The sequence below is a fragment of the Paroedura picta genome, chromosome 1, assembly GCF_049243985.1.
Source record: "Paroedura picta isolate Pp20150507F chromosome 1, Ppicta_v3.0, whole genome shotgun sequence".
NCBI lineage: Eukaryota > Metazoa > Chordata > Lepidosauria > Squamata > Gekkonidae > Paroedura > Paroedura picta.
In genome coordinates, this window is record NC_135369.1 from 64,294,366 (window position 1) to 64,315,198 (window position 20,833).

The following is a 20,833-nucleotide window of genomic DNA, read 5'->3' on the forward strand; positions in this document are numbered from 1 at the left end:
ATTCCTGACCCAGATGCTTCAACTGGGGCAAAATGCGGGGCTGCTTGGGTTCTCAGTGGAACATCCTGGAGAGTTTACATCCACCCAGCATTTAGGCAGCTGCACTGGTTACCAGTGGAATACCAGATCAAGTTCAAGTAGTACTAACCTTTAAGACCATGCACAATGTACTGTTTAACTCCCTATGCCCCCTGCAGGGCCTCATGCTGTGTGGTAACAAACAGGTTGAAGATCAACCATCTGCTGTGAGGCTCACTGGGCCTCAACCAGGGCCAGGGGCTTTTTGGCCCTAGTCCCTGCCTGGTGAAATGAGCTCCAGAAAGAGCTGAGGGCCCTGCTTGAACATGTTCAGTACTGCAGGGCCTGCAAGATTAAGCTCTCCTGACAGGAGCCAGCTTGGTACATTGGTTAGGAGCACTGACTTCAAATCTGGCGAGCCAGGCTTGACTTCCTGCTCCCCTACATGCAGTCAAGCTAGTTAACCTTGCACTCACCACAGCACTGATAAAGATGTTCTGACCAAGCAGTAATATCTGGGCTCTCTCAGCCTCACCTACCTCACAGGATGTCTGTTGTGGGGAGAGGAAAGGGAAGGCAATTGTAAGCCACTTTGAGACTCTTTCTGGCATACTGACCAACAGAACATCAAGAACATCAGGTGGCGGGAATACACAAAACAACTATATGCATGCAGAATGGAGGTTTGTTCTCTTCAAAATGAAAAATAGAAACAGAACTTGACCTGGCCATTCTTGAGGAGGAAGTTGAATGAGCCTTGAGTCAATTGCCAAAAAACAAGGCACCAAGTATTGACATCCTACCCATGGAACTGCTGGGATGTGTACCAATCAAAACCATCACAGCATTGTACCAGAAAACCTGGAAAACTAATGACTGGCCAGAGGAGTGAAAACAATCTGTATACATCTCAGTACCAAAAAAGGTGACTTAAAAAACTGTTCCATTTACCATACAATAGCCCTCATCTCTCATGCTAGTAAGAGCCTGGTCAAAATCATACTACACATAGCAACCACCATTGAAAGAATTACCAGATGTTCAAGCTGGCTTTTGATGGGGGCTTGGCACTTGTGATTATATAGCAAACCTGAGTTTGATTTTGGAAAAGTCAGAGGAATATCAGAAGAATGTCTACATCTATCGTATTGATTACAAGAAATCTTTTGATTGTGTGGATCACAACAAATTATGGGAAGCCCTGTAAAATTTAGGGGTGCCAGTATATTTGATCAAACTGATGCAGTCGCTCGACGCCAGGGGTAGTCAAACTGCGGCCCTCCAGATGTCCATGGACTACAATTGGACTACATTGAATTGTAGTCCATGGACATCTGGAAGGCCGCAGTTTGACTACCCCTGCTCTACGCTAATCAAGAAGCCATTGTGCGTACACCATTTGGTGACAATGACTGGTTCAAAATAGAGCAAGGAGTGCACATTGTAAGCTTTCCCCCCTTCCTGTTTAACTTGTAAGCTGAGAAGATCATGAGAGAGACTGAACTCAAAAAATCAAACACTGGAATTAAGACTGGAGGAAGAATATAAATACTGCCCTCCTGTCAAAAACTAAGAAAAGCCTAGAACAGCTGATTACAAAGGTCAACTACGTAAGTAAGAAATCTGGCCTTTTCTTGGATCACAAATTGATGTTAGTGGCGATTGGAGTATGGAAATAAAAACACTGAATTGTTCTGGGTCGCTCAGCAATGACGAGCTTAAACCAAATATGGAAAAGCAAGGACATAAGCCTGATTACCAAAAGTAGATTAGTTAGATCTATCATATTTCTTATGAAACTTATAGTTGTGAAAGTTGAACGAGAAGAATTGATTCATTTGAACTCTGGTGTTCAAGAAGGCTTTTGCAGGTTCCATGGACAGCAAGTCACAAACAAAAAATTACTACAGTGCATAAAGTCTGATATATCACTGGTAGGCAAAATTACAAAACTCTGGCTCACTTACATTGGCCGTATCATGCAATCCAACTCAATGGAAAAATCAATTATGCTAAGCTTGGTCAGTGGAAAAAGGAAACCAGGCTGACAAAGGGCCCGGTGGCTGGACAGGATCAGACACCAGCCAGAACACTGCAGGGCTGAGGGAGGCAGTGCGAGATCGTAGATCGTGGCGACATTTGAGCCATGGGATCACCAAAAGTCATACTCAACTAAGTGGCTGATGACAACAACAACAACGATAATGAACCAGTTCGTATCCATCCCTAAACAGCAGCACAAGTTTCCAGTCAAAGGAGAAACCTGACTGAGGCATATTAAACAGAGTAGCCATTTCACTCTGTCTTAGCAGTAGAAAAGCGCAAGCGCCCAGTAGCTCCTTAAAGACTAACAAAATTTGTGGCACGGTATGAGCAAATGGACTCATCTCCTTTTCTACATTAAGTTCACTGATGGGATTCTCATTTGAGTATAAAATGGCTATTATTCAGAAGGATTCTGAAAAAGCATCACCAACAATGTTATTATAATAAAATAAAATCCGAAGCTTACCTTGCTACGTTTTTGCTTGTTACGTAACAATAAGCAAAAACTGATTTAAAACATGGAAGCTATGAAAACACAAATACTTTCCAAGATTTCTTTGCTTATTATCATTATAACAGTTGATTGATAAGTGAATTGTATCATACATTCCACAAGTTAATTGGCAAAGAGTAATGAAGAGACATAAATAGATCACTGGCTCTACGATTAAAGTTCAACTGAGAATAAAAGCTTGAAACATGCCCTAACAGGATGGTAATGAATATTCTCATTTTATTTCCATACACATATTCACTGCACCCCTACAACCCACATAGCTTATTATTAATGTAGGTCTCATGACTATAGGAATCAGCTTTCGAGAACTGCTGATGGGAATATGGGGGAAATATGACAATGTTTGGTCGGATAAAATCTACAGATGAAAATAAATATTAAAAGCCATCATGTAAAAAAAGAGTTAAAACTAAAATAGCATATCAGGCAACAAACAATATAAAAATGCAAAAATATGTTAATGCCTTACCAAATCCTGGAATGCCTTTGAGACTAGATTTGAGGCATATTTTTTCAAGTCTGAGGTAGCTGTATCTCAATAGGCAGTTCCACAAAAACATCCAATCCATTCGTGTTCGGTGGTTCATGATAATAACACTTCTTTCTCCTGGAATGAATCCATCACCTGTTATAACCACCTTTGCCCCAAACACAATCTCCAACAAAGCCTAGGAAAAACAATTCAATTATATGATTATAGTACTATTCAAGACAAGCTTCATTTCCCAGAAAACAGAGAGGGCAACCAGGGGGTCTGCAAGGCTTTGATTCTCATCAATAGGGAAGAACTGGTAGATGAGGTGGAAGTAGTGGGTACACTTAGTAGTAGTGACAATGTGATTTTGGAATTTACAATTTTACGAAAGAGAAAACCTTTATGTAGTTGAACGTATAGACCGGACTTCAGGAAAGCAAATTTTAACAGACTTAATGGTATGTTAGGTAGAATCCCATGGTCAGAAAGACTTAAGGAGATGTGAGTGCAAGAGGGCTGGGAGTTTCTTAAAAGTGAAATACTGAAGGCTCAATCACAAACAATTCCCTTGAGAAGAAAAGATGGAAGGAGCCTAAGGAAGCCGAAGTGGCTCCACAAGCAGTTGTCAAATGATTTGAGGAATAAAAAAAGAGTCATTTAGGAAATGGAAGGCCTTATTGTAGGGAAAGTGCTAGAAAAGCTAAAGTTCAGTATGAGCTTAGGCTAGCAAGAAGTGCTGAACATAACAAAAAAAAGGTTCTTTAGTTATATTTCAAGTAAGAAAAACAGTAGGGACACTGTAGGACCACTGCAAGGACAAGGAAGTGAAATTATAACAGATGATGATGATGATGATGATGATGATGAAGAAGAAGAAGAGAGGGCTGAACTGTTCAACTCCTATTTTTCCTGAGTCTTCTCTTGTGAGGGAAATCATGCTCAATGGGACAAAAACATATCACAACAGGGGGAATGGGAATGGTGGCCTAGGATCACTGTGGGGCAAGTCCATAAAAACCTAGTTTCTTTAAATGAAAAGAAGTCTTCTGGGCAAGATGAATTGCATCCAAGGGTACTAAAAGAACTTGCAGTATAATCCCTGAACCTCTGTCCATTATTTTTGACACTTCTTAGAGAACAGGTGAGATACCAGATGACTGGAGGTGGACAAATGTTGTCCCCATCTTCAAGAAAGGGAAAAAGGAGGATCCCGGTAACTACCGACCTGTCAGCTTGACAAAATTTTGGAACAAATGATCAAACAGTCGGTCCTTGAGCAGCTGGAACAGAGAACTGTGATTTCTAAGACTCAGCACGGGTTTCGCAAGAATAAGTCATGTCAGACCAACCTTATCTCTTTTTTTAAGAAAGTTGGATTTTTGCTGGATCAGGGGAATGCTGTGGACATAGTCCATCTGGATTTCAGTAAAGCTTCTGATAAAGTTCCACATAATATTCTTGTTCACAATAATATGATTTGATTTTATATATTTTTATTCCCTTTTTTATTCACCAGCAGACATTTTTCTTCAACATACAAAGGTCCATATTTAGTAAATAGAACTAAAACTGTACCCCTCAATTTCATGTTCCCTATAAATATATCAATTTTTTTCCAATAGCCACAAAGGATTTGGATTGATTACAGGGAAACTAAATTAAGAATAAAGTTTAACTCTTTCGACCCTTACTCATTCAAATAAAATTTAACTTGTTTGATCCTTACTGAAAAAAATCATAGCTTGATCTGTGGGACTCATCCAACTACCGCCCAGTCTCACATCTCATGATTCTGGGCAAGGTGGTGGAGAAGGTCACCATGGATCAGCTCCTAGCATTCTTGGAGGAAACTTCGGGGTTCAAACCATACAAGTTGGACTTGTAGCTTGGCCACAGGGTGGAGACAGTGTTAGTTGCCTTGTGGGATGACCTCCAATGCCAGCTTGATTGGGTCAGGTTGGCCATTATTGTACTGCGTAATCTGTCAACCACCTTTGATGTGGTCAACCACATGCTCTTGACCCACAAAGACAGCTGGTGCCCCCCCAAAATGAAGGAGGTGAGGTTTACAAATATCCCACATAACCACTTCCTCTGTTCCCTCAGCTCCACTCAAGGAAGCCCCTCACCTTCTCCACAAGTATTGAAAATATGTTATCTTTATAGATTCAGTTCCCTGCCAAATGTCTTCATCTCCAGTCATGCTCCTCAAATTCTCCCAGTTGAATCCTCTGTTTCCTTCCGCTCAATAAACAACCCCTCCCATTCATAGAAGTTTTATGAATTATAGAAGGCTTTCAAGGCTGAAGTCAGCTGGTTCTTGTGTGTTTTCTGGGATGTGTCCAGGGTCCGGTAGTTTTAGTCCCTGATTTTTTTGCCAGTAACTGTGGCTGACCTCTTCAGAGGTAGCAATACAGTAAGATGGGAAATTTCTGTGTGTCAAAGTACCTGCAAAAATGAAGGGGAGATTCCCATCTTGCCATGTCATACCTCTGAAGGTGCCAGCCACGATTACTGTCGAAATATCAGGAACTAAAACTACCAGACCACAGCCTGGAAAACCCTCAACAACCAGCCTACAAGTTTTGTTCATCCACATTCAGTCTCCTTTGGCTAGACTTGGTGAGAGACTAGGGGGAGGGGGGGAGATGGGATCCCATCCTCACAAATCAGCATTGTTCATGACCAGCTATCTAATAAGACTGTGACATTATACTTGCTGGACTCATATAATGACAGAATATGCTTATGACTAGATTTAAAGCCCATTATATGGGAAAATAAAATGGACGCTAACACGCGGGAGGACTGGCAAATGCGGGAAGACTGGCAAATACTCCAGAAGATAGAGACAGCGTTCAACAAGATCTGAACACAATGGAAAAATGGGCAAATGAGAACAAGATGCAATTTAATAAAGATAAGCGTAAAGTTCTGCATCTGGGTCAGAAAAATGAAAAGCATGCCCACTGGATGGGGGATACGCTTCTAGGTAACACTGTGTGTGAACGAGACCTTGGGGTACTTGTGCATTGTAAGCTAAACATGAGTAGGCAGTGTGATGCAGAGATAAAAGAGGCAAATGCCATTGTGGGCTGTATCAACAGGAGCATCACATCAAAATCACAAGATGTCATAGTCCCATTGTATACGGCACTGGTCAGACCACACCTGGAGTACTGTGTGCAGTTCTGGAGGCCTCACTTTAAGAAGGACGTAGATAAAATTGAAAGGGTACAGAGGAGAGCTACAAGGATGATCTGGGGCCAAGGGACCAAGCCCTATGATGATAGGTTGAGGGACTTGGGAATGTTCAGCCTGGAGAAAAGGAGATTGAGAGGGGACATGATAGCCCTCTTTAAGTATTTGAAAGGTTGTCACATGGAGGAGGGCAGGATGCTGTTTCCGTTGGCTGCAAAGGAAAGGACGCGCAGTAATGGCTTTAAACTACAAGTACAACGATATAGGCTAGATATCAGGAAAAACATTTTCACAGTCAGAGTAGTTCAGCAGTGGAATAGGCTGCCTAAGGAGGTGGTGAACTCCCCCTCACTGGCAGTCTTCAAGGAAAGGTTGGATACACACTTTTCTTGGATGCTTTAGGATGCTTTGGGCTGATCCTGAGTTGAGCAGGGGTTGGACTAGATGGCCTGTATGGCCCCTTCCAACTCTATGATTCTGTGATTCTGCCCTCTCCTGGCCCTGGACCCCTTACAGCCCTTCTGCCAGCCCCCCCTATCCCCCCCCCCCAAGTCCCTGGCTTTGGCACGGGAAAGGAGCGGGCCTGGCTTGTCTCCCTTTTTTTTCTCCCTTCACCCTTCCCGGCACATGCTGGGTTTCTTCCCCCCCCCCCCCCCCATTTCTAGCCTCACAACAGCATGGTGTACCTGGCTGCTCACTGCCTCTCAGCAGTGAAAGAATTGGGACTCGGATCTCTCTGCTTGAAGTATGCTGATGAGCCACATGACCACCACTGCAGCTGGACACTCGCCACCCCCTCCCCCTGCCAAGTCCCCGGGTTTGGCATGGGCAAAGGAGTAGGTTTGCCACACCTGCTCCTTTCCCTGTGGCAAAGCCTTTCCCCCCAGCCCCGAGTTCCCGGCTTCGGTGCAGGGAAAGGAGCAGGCCCGCTGAGTCCTGCTCCTTTCCCAGCAGCGAAGGGTCTCCCCCAGCCTCCTCACCCCTAAGCCAAGGGGCCAATTAGGAACTGGTAACTCGCCACCCCCCGCCCCCTCCCCCCGAGTTCCCAGCTTCAGCACGGTGAAAGGAGCAGGCCCGCTGACTTCTGCACCTTTCCCAGCGGCGAAGCATCTCCCCCCGGCCCCCTCACCCCCGAGCCAAGGGACCAATCGTGAACTAGCAACTCGCCACCCCCACCCCCCTCCCCCCAAGTCCCCTGCTTCGGCGCAGGGAAAGGAGCAGGCCCAGCGCGTTTCCGAGGCAGCGGGCCTACTCCTTTCCCCATGTTAAAGCCTTTCTCTCCCCCCCGAGTCCCTGGCTTCGGCGCAGAGAAAGGAGCAGGTCCGCCATGTCGAAGCCTTTCACTTGCCCCCACCCCGATTTCCCAGCTTCAGCGTGGGGAACAGAGCAGGCCTGCACCTTTCCCGGCGGCGGTGTCTTCCCCCGGCCCCCTCACCCCTGGGTCCGAGACATCTGGGACGGTCCAAGGTGCCAATCCGGAGCCACATGTCCTGATTGGCCCCTTGGCCCCAAACTGACATTCAGAGGGGCCAATCAGGAGCCGCTTTGTGGCTCCCGATTGGCCCCTTCTAGTTTTTATCCTGGACTCGCCCTGCCCCTTTCTCCTCCCACCTAGGGCTTACTCTTTTATTTTTACTGCTCCCATGGAGCGGTTTACATATGATCAGTAGCTGTAATAGTGGTAGGCACAGTCTGCATTCTATTTTGTGTCTGAGAGCTTAAGACTGAACGGGCTTTTATTTATATGTATTTAAATATAGTATTTGGCAACTAGGCTTAATATATCAGCCTTTTCCCATTTGGCAATTTAATTACATTGACAACAGTTGTATTTGCATGGAATCATAAAGCTGGAAGGGACCATACAAGCCATCTAGTCCAACCCCCTGCTTCCTGCAGGATAAAGCATCCCGGATAAGTATCTGTCTGCTTGAAGACTATCATTAAAGCTGGTGGGCTCCTTTACCACATGTGGTGGCGATGTGGGAATGTAATCAGGTTTTGGATAAAGGTAAATGCTGTTTTAGAAGAGATTTTTAGTATCAAGTTGATATGAAAGCTGAATATATGTTGTCAAGTTTATGTCCAGAATTACTCCCTTCTCATGCTAGGATTCTCTTTTTCATGCTACGGCAGCAGAAAGACTAGTCTTGGCGAAGAACTGGAAATTTTGTTTTTTTCTTCTTTTCTGTATATCTTTATAAAAATAAAATTTCTAATTAAAAAAAGACTAGCATTAAAGCTAATATTTTGGTAATGTGAGAAATGTGGACTTATGTAGATATATATTTAAGGAACTTACCACTGGAAGAGTAAGCCAGGTAGCAACAACTCTATCAGTAATCCAGCGGTACCAGGCAGGAGAGACAAATATCAATGGCAGCAAGGGACCAAGCATAAATATGCTTCCAAAAAAACTTCCCAAGAACAGTGAAAGTACAAAGTAAATCCCTTTCCATGACACCATGGCTCTGGAAGACAATAAAGAAGACAAGTTTATACAAGCAACTTCGAAACAAATTTAGTCCCCCATTAAGTTCCACTCTTTTTCACTAGTATTATTCTATCTTCGTTCCAAATAATTTGTGTTGTACTGCTAAATAAGTGCAGTATTCTTCTACAGTACATCAATCAAGCATATTGTAGTTTTGTCACTTTGTCGCTTTTTTCGCCACATCACACTAAATGATTGAGAAGGTATAATGTGAACAGTAAGTTTAGCCAAATATGTTTGCGGCACTGTCTCTTGAGTACTTTTGGCTTCAATCCAAGTACCTGACAGCTGCAGCAGAGGCGTTGCCATGATGACTGTCCAGCCCCCATGATGGTTTCAGAGATCAACTCCATGCAAACCTATGTGAAAGGAATCTTCGCTTGGCTTCATTTTTCATTGTGCATTCTCTTTTGCATAATGAAAGCATATTATCTAAACAACCCCAAATATCTACATGGCTGAGGAGTGCCCCAAATATGTTTACTTTATCTCTGAGTGACTCCCTCTCATGTTGCTTTCATGACCACAATGATTTATTGAAAGCAACTTCAAGTAATCAAGTTGCTGTCAAACTACCAGGAATGCAAGGGAAGGATCTCATGTGCACAGGTCACTTCACTGTCTTTAAATGTTACTGGCCAATCTAAGAAAGAATTCTAGTCTGGGGCCAAGCATATTTCCTCCTACAAGAAACTGCCCACCACTTAGGGTCACAGTTCAATTAAAATGCTGAAACAATGATATAAAAACTGTATAGCAACAAGTTTGATGAAGAGTTCAATATAAGGTCAAACCTTCTGACACACATCGAGTCAAAATATTCCAGTAGTACACTAGCAGCTACATAGGTCCATTAAGAATTAGAGTTGGAAAAGGGTTTCACATTATGGTGGGTGGTGGTTTGGAAGTGACCATCTTCAGTTTTGGAAAGTCCATTACAGTCAAGCCTAGATTATTCTTGAATATTGCCTCATCATATGATGGCTTCGCACCTGCATTCTCAGGTCAGTTTTATTCCTTTCCCCCATTTCCAGCACTTTCCCAAATGTATTAAACTGGAGGAAGAGCTGTTCCCTCTGATTTCTCCTGTTGTTCTTAATTCCTCCCACTTAATTCCTCCTAGGAAGAAGCTAAACACACATACAAATTGGCAGATTCAAGTGATAGTTGTGCTGGTCTGAAGTAGCACAACAATGGCAACTTTAAGACCAACCAAGATTTAGTCAAGGCATGAGCTTTCGTTGTGATATAAACTGACAGTTCTCTTTCACAAGTTCTGGGGGGCAAACTATTTCTTGCATACAGACAACCCCCCAATCTCAAACAACTCCTCACCCACAATAATACACCCAAAATAAGACAACATCTAATTTGAACAAGGACATTGGTACCACAGCTTGCAACAAACCCAGATGTCAACTTTACTGTCACATACATCCAGACAACACTATCACTGGATTCAACAACATCAACTATACCATCAAAGGCTTATTCACATGCTCATCTTCTAACACTGTATATGCCATCAAATACACACAATGCCCTTTTCTCTACAAAGGACAAATAGGGCAAGCCCTCCAAAGGATAAATGGACACAAATCTGACATCAGGATCAACAAGACTTATAAACCTGTGGGGGAATGCTTTAACCTACCAGGACATTCAATAGATGTCAAAGTAGCTGTTTTATTATGAAGGAACTTCAAGAACTGAATGGAAAGGAAAACTGCTGAAATGCAAGTTATTACAACATTCAGAACAATGGAATTCCTAGGACTCAACAGACATTGGTTTATTAACTCTCTACATATGCTAACCTGCATTCTTAACAATCTCTCAGAAAGACCAAATATCCTCTGTATTTTGATTTATCTCTTATAATTGATTTGAGCAAGTAGATTATATTGTAACTTAAGAAACATATTGGTTTCTTAGCTCACTACATATCCTAGCCTACATTCTCAGCAATCCCTCAGAAGCGCTCTGTATTTTAATTTATCTCTTTATTGGAATTACTGATTTGAACAAGTAGACTGTACTGTAACTATGACTAGTACAATGCAGTGTAATTTGGAATTGTGTATGTATGTATATATATGTATATGTATATGTATATGTATATGTATATGTATATGTGTATATGTATATATATATATGTATATGTATATATATATATGTATATGTATATGTATATGTATATATGTATATATATATATATATGTATATATATATATATATCTATATATATATCTATATCTATATCTATCTCTATATATCTATATCTCTCTATCTCTATCTCTATCTCTATCTCTCTCTCTCTATATATATATATACACACACACACACACACACACACACACACACTAGGGGCAAAGCCCATTGTATCCAAGAATACAACGGGCGCTAGAGCTTGGCAGTGGGAAGAGGAAGGGGAGGAGTTGTCCAGTCTGTAACAGCATGGGGTTGAATGTGTGTGTTGTGTGGGAGGTTGTGGTGGTATGGTGGCAAATGAGGGCATGGGTGTGGAGATATGGGTGTCAAGAACCTGTGGTTTGGAATGTTAGTTGAGTGTGGGAGAGGACTGACGTTTGGGAATTTTGGCATAGTGGTTACAGATGAGCTTTCCAGAGCCATGTCTTCAGATATGTGAAGGGAAAATCAGACTGGTGACTCTTCTTAGGGGAAGATTAAATGGCAACCAATTCCCCCCAGTTCTGTGTCATTTCCCTTATTGCGTAAATTAGGCCACAGACACCGAAATGCCCCTCTGCCCTAATACACATGGGGTAGTCACAGTACACAGGTGTCCACCCTGTTCCTTCTTTTCCATTTTTTCACTGTTGATAAAATGTTATGTGCCCACATGCTTCTTTTTCATGGTTGCTCCTTAGAAGAACAGATTTTTGTATCCTATTGCTTACTACCCAAAGGAGTCTCAAAGCGGTTCACAAACACCTTTTCCATTTGTCTCTCCACAATAGTCAACCTGTGAGGTATGTGGGGTTGTGAGTGGTCAGAGAACTGGGAATGGGCCACAGTGACCCAGCAGGCCTCAGGTGTCTCAAAGCATTTTCCAATCATCTTCCCTTCCTCTCCCTCTCACTATTTACAGTTTCAGGACGTAAGTATTTATTTAGATCTTCCTGCACTTTCCAGACTCACAGGACTGATGCTGGTCTGCCTGTCTGCGCCCCAGAATACAAACAGTTGCTGGTAAGGGCTGGCCATAGCCCATAGCCCAGGAGGGGCACACCTGCACCACTCCCTCCCAACTGCAGGCAAAAATGGCTCCTTTGAAGGCTGGACTCTGAGGCATTGTACGATTTTGAAGTCCCAACTCCAAACCTCCAGGAATATTTCCAACCCAGGGGCAGCCAACCTCCAGGTGGGGCCTGGAGAGCTCCTGAAATTACAGCTCACCTGCAGAGTATAAAGATCAGCTCCCCAGGCAGAAAGGGCTACTTTCGAGAGGGTTGTGGTAGAGAAGAAACATTTAAGGCCTCCAACACAGGTTGTTGTTGAATTGAAAGACTTGAGGGCTACTGCACAGGGTTGTTGTGCAGATGAAACAGGAGGCAAAAAACCCAGTTTCATCAGCAGAATAATGCTGTGCAGTGGCCTCAAACCTGCAGAGAGTTGCAAAGAAGAAAGAAACATGGCTTGGCTGTGTCTAACCCCCGGCCAGAGCAGTATTTTAAGTGAGAAGGGGCTTTTCTGTGGCTTCCCGGTCAAGCAACTGTTTGGCAGAAGGGGAAAGTCCCGCCCCCTCAAAAGGAAGGCCCTCAGGCTCCCCTGCGTTGCTCTCAGAAAGGCCTCCTTCACCTCAGGAAGGGCTGTCAGAGGCTCCTTTGCAGCAGGCCTGAAGGGGGGGAGGGGGAGCACTCTGCAGCCTCCTGCCAGCTCTCTCAGGGCTCTGAGGCAATTCACAGTTGGACATGACAGTTAGGACAGCCTTGGGGTGAAAAGGGCTGGCGCAGCCTGTCCAAGCCTCTGTTCTCATCCCCCTTTGCAGCCCTGCTGACCTCCTCTCCCTTTGGTGGTCAGGGGCAGACTGGCAGCCATTTATCCAGATTGCCCCTGGCTGGATGGAATTTTGGTCTGTCCTGGTGAGGGGCCAATCGGAAGGCGCTTTGCACCTTCCGAATGGCCCCTCCGCTTGTCAGTCCAGGGCCATGGGACCAATTGTTGCCCTTCCTCATCACAGACTGAGCCCACCCCAACACCCCTTACTGTTTTATTAAGAGGGAAAAGATATATATATCTGTGTGTGTGTGTGTGTGTGTGTGTGTGTATGTGTATATAGTTGATGCCCTAAGATGCTTCCATGCTTGAGAGTACAGGCAGGGGGCAGAAGGGCAAGGTCTCAGCTAACTGCTGTCAGCAACTGATTATCTAGTTGCCCATTCTTATTGAACCCTAGATGTTTCTCATGCAATTCAATCTCAAGTGAATACAAGGAAATGAAAATTACTGTTTTTTTCTAATCTCTGGAATCTGTTAATCATTTTAATTATACTGTATGTTAATATACCGCCAAACTTTGCCTAGAAGTTTGAACTGATTACTTCTATTTTCTTGTGCCCCACAGCATCTCTGTAAAGATGCTAATGTGTGGGAAACAGGAAGGTGAAACCAGAAAACAGAATGACTGAGAAGGGTCTGCTGGGTTTCCCAAATGTTTTTTAAGGATTCTCAGAAAAAACAAATGCTGTTTTTTCCCCTTCAGTGTTCTCCAAAAGACAGAATAAATATTTCCAATCCACTTCAAACTAAGGTGGTCTTGGTTTCATCCATTATTACTATTAAAACTATCCTATATATTAAGAGGTTTTGCAGGCTAAACACTGAACAATCTCAAAACATTCAATCATTGGCTGTGAATTTTTCTATCATTAATAGTCTCATTCTCATTATTTAAGATTGTACTGTGACAATTAAGATTACACTGGGACAGTTTATAAAATTACATACAGGAGTTCACATAAGAAACTGGTACTTTCAATATATATATATATATATATATATATATATATATATATATATATATATATATATATATATATATATATATATATATATATATATATATAAAACAAACAAAAAGTAAATACAAGCAGGGGGGTTTCATTATTATCCTATACATGCCATCTTAAATCATGTTTTTTACCACTGGAACACCAGCTTATAAAAAAGGAAAATACTGGTAACTTGTAGCCTAATTAAAAGTATAGCCACTCTGCTAAGTGACCGACTTTGGCTCAAGATTTCAATTCAAAAGGTTGGCCACATTTGTAGAAAATTAGATTACTCCACTTCTATGATCATAAACATAACTGCTGAGAATGTCGCTCAAAGTTTTGGGCCTTGAAGAGGTAACTCATTTGTAAATTATGATTTTGTTGTACCTTTCTGAACAATTTTTGAATTCTGCAACAAATGCACAGTTTTGTGTGGGGAATCCAACTGTCTCAGCAATTTTCCTGTCAGAATAGACAAGTGTTACAACTCAAAGTGCTATTTAATATTAAACATGACATGTAAATAATGCAAGAAAATGGCATTCCAAATGCAGAAATAGACTGCAGTGAAAGCAAGATAAAATATACAGCAATAGATAATATATATTACTGGTATAGATGTTTGTGTGTATATAGTATTACTAGTATAGAGTGTATGTGTGTTTGTGTGTGGATAGTATATATTAATAGCATAGCCTTGTGACTTTTATTGAAATGTCTTCCAGGACCATTATGTTACAATACAACCTTATATAAAAATGCCTAATGAATAATTCTATTTTACAGTCTTTGTTGTTATTGTTAGGTGCAAAGTCGTGTCCGACCCATCGCGACCCCATGGACAATTATCCTCCAGGCCTTCCTGTCCTCTACCATTCCCCGGAGTCCATTTAAGTTTGCACCTACTGCTTCAGTGACTCCATCCAGCCACCTCAATCTCTGTCGTCCCCTTCTTCTTTTGCCCTCAATCGCTCCCAGCATTAGGCTCTTCTCCAGGGAGTCCTTCCTTCTCATGAGGTGGCCAAAGTATTTGAGTTTTATCTTCAGGATCTGGCCTTCTAAAGAGCAGTCAGGGCTGATCTCCTCTAGGACTGACTGGTTAGTTTGCCTTGCAGTCCAAGGGACTCGCAAGAGTCTTCTCCAGCACCAGAGTTCAAAAGCCTCAATTCTTTGATGCTCAGCCTTACTTATGGTCCATTGAAGAGGTAACTTTACCGAATTGAAGAGGTAACTTTACAGAACTTTACAGTCTTTACAGAATGCCAAAAGTTTGGGAACAAAATATTGAGAGCCAGCTTGGTATAGTGGTTAGGAGCGCCAACTGCTAACCTGGTGAGCCGTGTTTGATTCCCCGCTCTCCCACATGCAGCCAGCTGGGTGACAGCACTGATAACACTGTTCTGACCGAGCAGTAATGTCAGGGCTCTCTCAGGCTCACCCACTTTACAGGGTGACTCATTTATGTGGTCCTCATAGGATTGTAGTAATAAAGGTGGACACAGATCTAAAGCAGAAGTGGTAGCCTTCACAGATACCAGGATCCTGTCAACATCCATCACAACTGGGCCAAAATGATGTATAAACAGATCAGACAATGTGTTGATGGTTGTCCCAATAAAATGCATATTATTTTTCCTTTTACCTGAATAAGAAGCCTCAATACCCAGAGTCCTGAATATCCTAGAGTCCAGCTTACAAAAAGGATTAAAAATCTAGTCTTTTACTCACCAAATAATTAAGCTGTCACCATGAAATCCGAAGTATATTTCCACTTTGAATTGCAAGACATAACCTGCAAATTTAGTAAAATGTTTAATCCAATTTATTCCTGCCACCACAAATTTAAAAACCTAATGCAACCAATCTTCGATTAAATCAGCTGTACTAGTTATGTAGGGAACCAACCTTTTATCAGTCAACAACATTTGTTTGTTTGTTTATTTATTTATTACATTTCTACATCACCCTTCCTTGTGGTTCTGGGCAGTTCACAATAAAATTCATGGTGCAATACAGAGAACATATAACAATTGAGAACATATATATTTCTAACAATGGAAACTCATAACACTAAACTGTTGAATGTTTAACATTTACTTATAACATTATAATTTATAACACATGATTTTGTATTTCAGTGCTATGGTTTCTGACATCTGCCTGCAAGGGGTACTTGGTGATGAGGGGGGCTTCTAGGTTCTGATTGATTGCATTGGTCTCAACCAAAAGCCTGGTTGAAGAGCTCCATACTGCAGGCCCTACGAAACTGTTTTAGTTCTGACAGGGCCCTGATCTCTTCTAGGAGCTCATTTCACCAGGTGGGGGCCAGGACAGAGAAGGTCCTGGCCCTGGCCCTGGCTGAGGCCAGACAAACCTCCCTGAGACCAGGGGTTACCAGCTTATTGGAGCCTGCAGAGTAGTGCTCTTTGGGGGGCATAGGTGGAGACACAGTCCCTCAGGTACTGAGGGCCCAAGCCATGTATGGCCTTCAAGGTGATTACCAGAACTGGTAACCAGTGAAGCTGTTGGAGTGCAGACTGGATGTGGGTCCTCCAAAGTGTTCTCGTAAGGACCCTGGCTACTGCATTCTGGACCAGATGTAGTTTTCAGGTCAGGGATAAGGATAGGCTCATGTACAGCGAGTTGCAGAAATCTAGCTTAGAGGTAACCATCATGTGGATCACTGTGGCTAGGCCTTCTGGGTCTAGATAGGGCACTAGTAGCTTAGCTTGGCACAGGTGGAAGAACACTAGCCTTGCTTCTCTGGTCACCTGTTCATCCATGGAGAGGGATGTGTTGAAGATCATGCCTAGGTTCCTGGCAGAGTGTGCAACTGATAGTTGCACCCCATCCAGGAAAGGGAGGTACACTTCGTCAACTGGACCTTTCCTACCAAACCACAGGGCTTCTGTCTCTGAAGGATTGATCTTCAGATGGCTCTGCTTGAGCCAGCCCATCACTGCTTCCAGACATCTCACCAAAGTGTCTGGGTGTGAGTCAGGGTGGCCATCCATCATGAGGAAAAGCTGAGTGTCATCTGTAAGAAGGTGCATGAAGACACTGAATAGGAATGGGGAGAGAACTACTCCTTGTGGCACCCCACATGGCAACTGCTAGTGACAGGCTTGGTTATCTCCAACTGCTACCCTGTTTCCCAATGGTAGGCATAAGTTTACTAAGCTTCTTCTAAATCTAAATTAATATATTAAAAAGTATTCTAACATAACTTTCCTATTGTAAGAAAAGGTCATAGAGTAGTGAGAGAAAGAATTTGGTTACAACTCACATTGGAGGCTGGAAATTTTGAGATAACACCACTATTCCACAGCACTTGTAATTTCTCATCTATTTTGTGGCAGAACTCCAAGTTATTGGTTTATTGCGCATTCACATTTTCTGGTTGCCACAGCAAGGCCAAAACATTTTCTGTCTCCAGGTAACGAGAGACAGCAAGTCCTAAACTATTTTGTTTTGTTTTTTAGTTAATTTTTAAAATTCTTGGTTAACAATAGAAAAAGCTGCTTTCTAAAACAAATGCATTCTTCACCCCAAATATACAAAAAACACATTATACGCAAAATTATTTCTAAACCCAATTTTATATAGAATCAAAATTACACTAAATCATATAGGAAAAATAATGTAGATATTCCAATAATTCTAGAGCATTTATTGACTCTGAAATTAAAAATACATTCAACAGATTCTATATCCAATCTAAAAATCATTATTTCTATTCTCATTGAAAAATAACCTTCCAATATTTCCCAAAACTCATCTGAGGAAGGAAGCTGACTCATAGAGTTGGAAGGTACTTCCACGGGAATCTTGTCTTACCTCCTGCAGGATGCAAGAAATTCACAACTACCTGCCCACGCACAGTGACTACAATTCCATGCTCAGATGATCTCCCCCCCCCCCCAAAAAAATCCCAGAATCCCAAGAAAGTCTGGCCTGGAGGAAATTCTCCTTCCAATCCCGAAGTGGTGATCAGCATTTCTCTAGATATACAAAAAAGGACCACAAGAGCAAAGTATGAACACAATCCCTCCGCTCAGCCACTTACAATCTGCCTAAATTCACAGAATCAGCATTTCTGTCAGATGGCTATCTAGCCTTTCTATAAAAACTTCCAAAGGAGAACCCACCACCTCCCGAGGAAGCCTGTTCCACTAAGGAACGGCTCTAATTTTCAGGAACTTCTTCCGGATGTTTAGTCGAAAATGTTTTTGAATTAGTTTCATCCCATTGGTTCTGGTCCGATTTTTAGGGCGACAGAAAACAACTCTGCTCCATCTTCTATATGAGACCCCTCAAGTATCTGAAGATGGCTATCATATCACCTCTTAGTTATCTTCTCTTCAGGCTAAACAGACCAAGCTCCTTCAACCTTTCCTCATACATTTTGGTCTCCAAAGCTTTCAACATTTTTGTTGCCCTTCTCTGTATGCACTCCAGTTTGTCTACATCCTTCTTCAATTGTGGTACTCAAAACTGAACACAGTACTCTAAGTGAGGTCTAATCAGAGCTGAATAAAGCGGTACTATCACCTTGCGCAATCTTGACACTATACTTCTTTTGAAAGATTATACCTTCAAAAGTCTTGTTGGTTCAAAATGGCTATCCTGCAGAATCAATACTTTCAAATTTTCAATATTCCCTTTTGCATTTATTAAAATGTAACAAATGATTAACTTTTCTTTACTGATGACTTAAAATACAGGCACCTGTGTTAAACCACTCCTGGGTGGAGGGCACAGGGGTTTCCGTTTTTCCCTACAGCCATTCCCAACCACCACACCGTAGAAAATTCACATAACCTGCATAGCTGTATTTATCAGAGCCTGGAGTGAGGAGTAGGGTGGGCACAGTCCAGAAAATTCTGGTTCATTTTAGGGTATTCTAACCACCAACACCATGGAAGGTTAAAATGGCTTCTATGTATGGAAATACTGGTGAGTGAATACGGAATTCTTAATCTGTACACCGCCCGTGGCGCCGCGGGCGCCACGGACTAAATAAAACAGTAAGGGGTTCTGGGGCGGGATGTGTCCGGGATGAGGAAGGGTCCGGATTGGACCCTTCCTCATGACAGACAACCGGAGGGACCAAACGGCAGGCGCGAAGCGCCTGCCGATTGGTCCCTCCGATTCCCAGCCCCAGCAACTGCGAGCCGCGCTCAGCGCGGCTCGCAGTTGCTCCCGGCCTGACGCGGTGAGAGGCGCGAAGCGTCTCTCACCGCGTCAGGCCGGCCCCAAGGAAGCCCCCGCCGCAAACACAACACAAGACTCCAGCCGCCGAGAAGCTGCAGAAAAAAAAAAACACCCCCGGAGGAGCCTTTCGCCGCTAGCGCGACGAGAGGCAGCAGAAAAAAAAACCCCTGTAGGAGCTCCAAGCCGCCGCGCCGACGAGAGGCAGCAGAAAAAAAAACCCCTGTAGGAGCTCCAAGCCGCCGCGCCGACGAGAGCTAGCAGAAAAAAAAAACCCTGCAGGAGCCTTTCACAGCTCCAAGCAGCAGAAAAAAAACCCCGGAAGGAGCCTTTCACAGCTCCAAGCAGCAGAAAAAAAAACCCTGTAGGAGCCTTTCGCAGATCCAAGCAGCAGAAAACAAAACCCTGAAGGAGCCTTTCCCAGCTCCAAGCAGCAGGAAAAAAAACCCCTGTAGGAGCTCCAAGCCGGCAGGCCCACGAGAGCTAGCAGGAAAAAAAAACCCTGCAGGAGCCTTTCACAGATCCAAGCAGCAGAAAAAAAAACCCTGTAGGAGCCTTTCGCAGATCCAAGCAGCAGAAAACAAAACCCTGAAGGAGCCTTTCCCAGCTCCAAGCAGCAGGAAAAAAAACCCCTGTAGGAGCTCCAAGCCGGCACGCCCACGAGAGCTAGCAGAAAAAAAAAACCCTGCAGGAGCCTTTCACAGATCCAAGCAGCAGAAAAAAAACCCCGGAAGGAGCCTTTCGCAGATCCAAGCAGCAGAAAACAAAACCCTGTAGGAGCCTTTCCCAGCTCCAAGCAGCAGAAAACAAAAAAACCCTGTCGGAGCCTTTCACAGCTCCACGCAGCAGAAAAAAAAACACCTCCTGGTGTCCCCTGGGTCCTAGCGCCCATTGCATTCCTGGTTGCAATGGGCTTTCTTGCTAGTATATTCATATGTATGTATATGATGATATACGATGATGTATTAATTTAAAAATCTAAAGAAGACAAAACAAGCTAAAACCAGCTGCTTGTCATATACATGATGGAAATGGATAATGGAATATAAAGAATTGGAATTAGTAATACAAATATCAAGCTGACAACTATAAGGAAGAATTTTCTCCAGTTCACTTCAATATATTATTGTTAAATAGCTATTAGCCATTTCAGCATGCCAGTTCCCTTCACTCCTTGCAATACATGCACTAAAAAGGAAACACATCATAGAAAATTTTGGAAGAGAGCTAATGACTGAAAACTAGGAGATGCTTCCCATTTTATTATCATATATAGGCTTGCTCCATGCAGGCCTGTCCCTCACACGGAGACTGCAACTGGTCCAAAATGCAGCAATGTGGGTTTTCACTAGAACACCACGTAAAGCCCACATCAAGCCTGTTCTCAGGCAGCTGCATTGGCTCCTGGGTTGAATTCTGGATCAAGTTCAAGCTTTGGTGTCACATACCTACAGGCTGACTGTGCCCCCCTCCATCCCGGTAGAGCTTTCTGCTCTGCCATTTCAAACTGAATTTTGATCCCTTGCGTTCAAGATCTACATTTGGCCTCAACCACAGCCCCAGTGTGGTGGAATAAGCTCCCAGAAGAGCTGCGAGCCATTTAGGAGCTTTCACAGTTCTGAAGAGCCTGCAAAAATGGAGCTATTTCGCCAGGCATTTGGTTGGGGCCAATGAATTATCGATTAATGTTGAACTGGCTCACTCCTAAAAGAGCCCTCCCTGTGGAATAAAAGGAATATAAATAACATCTGCAAGTCAGCTTGTACCAGTGGCTGCAGAATCCTATGTACTTTATATATTTTAATTGTTACTTCTTTGATGTTACAATGTAACTCTTATGTGTTCTAAACTGA

At 43.0% G+C, this 20,833-nt stretch overlaps 1 protein-coding gene across 6 annotated transcripts in view; it reads right to left on the bottom strand.

The window, feature by feature from the left end:
* LCLAT1 (lysocardiolipin acyltransferase 1) overlaps positions 1 to 20,833 on the bottom strand; it is a 138,673-nt gene that overhangs the window by 82,468 nt on the left and 35,372 nt on the right. For 2 of the 6 annotated variants that reach the window (XM_077341019.1, XM_077341039.1), the window contains 4 exons: positions 15,498 to 15,561; positions 14,157 to 14,231; positions 8,560 to 8,728; positions 3,051 to 3,249 (listed from right to left, as the gene is read on the bottom strand). In XM_077341019.1, coding sequence (XP_077197134.1) covers positions 3,051 to 3,249; positions 8,560 to 8,724 — 364 coding nt within the window. In that variant the 5' untranslated portion in view covers positions 8,725 to 8,728; positions 14,157 to 14,231; positions 15,498 to 15,561. Of the gene's footprint in view, positions 1 to 3,050; positions 3,250 to 8,559; positions 8,729 to 14,156; positions 14,232 to 15,497; positions 15,562 to 20,833 lie in introns of those variants that run through there. The other 4 variants (XM_077341030.1, XM_077341004.1, XM_077341010.1 and 1 more) reach the window with 3 other exon arrangements.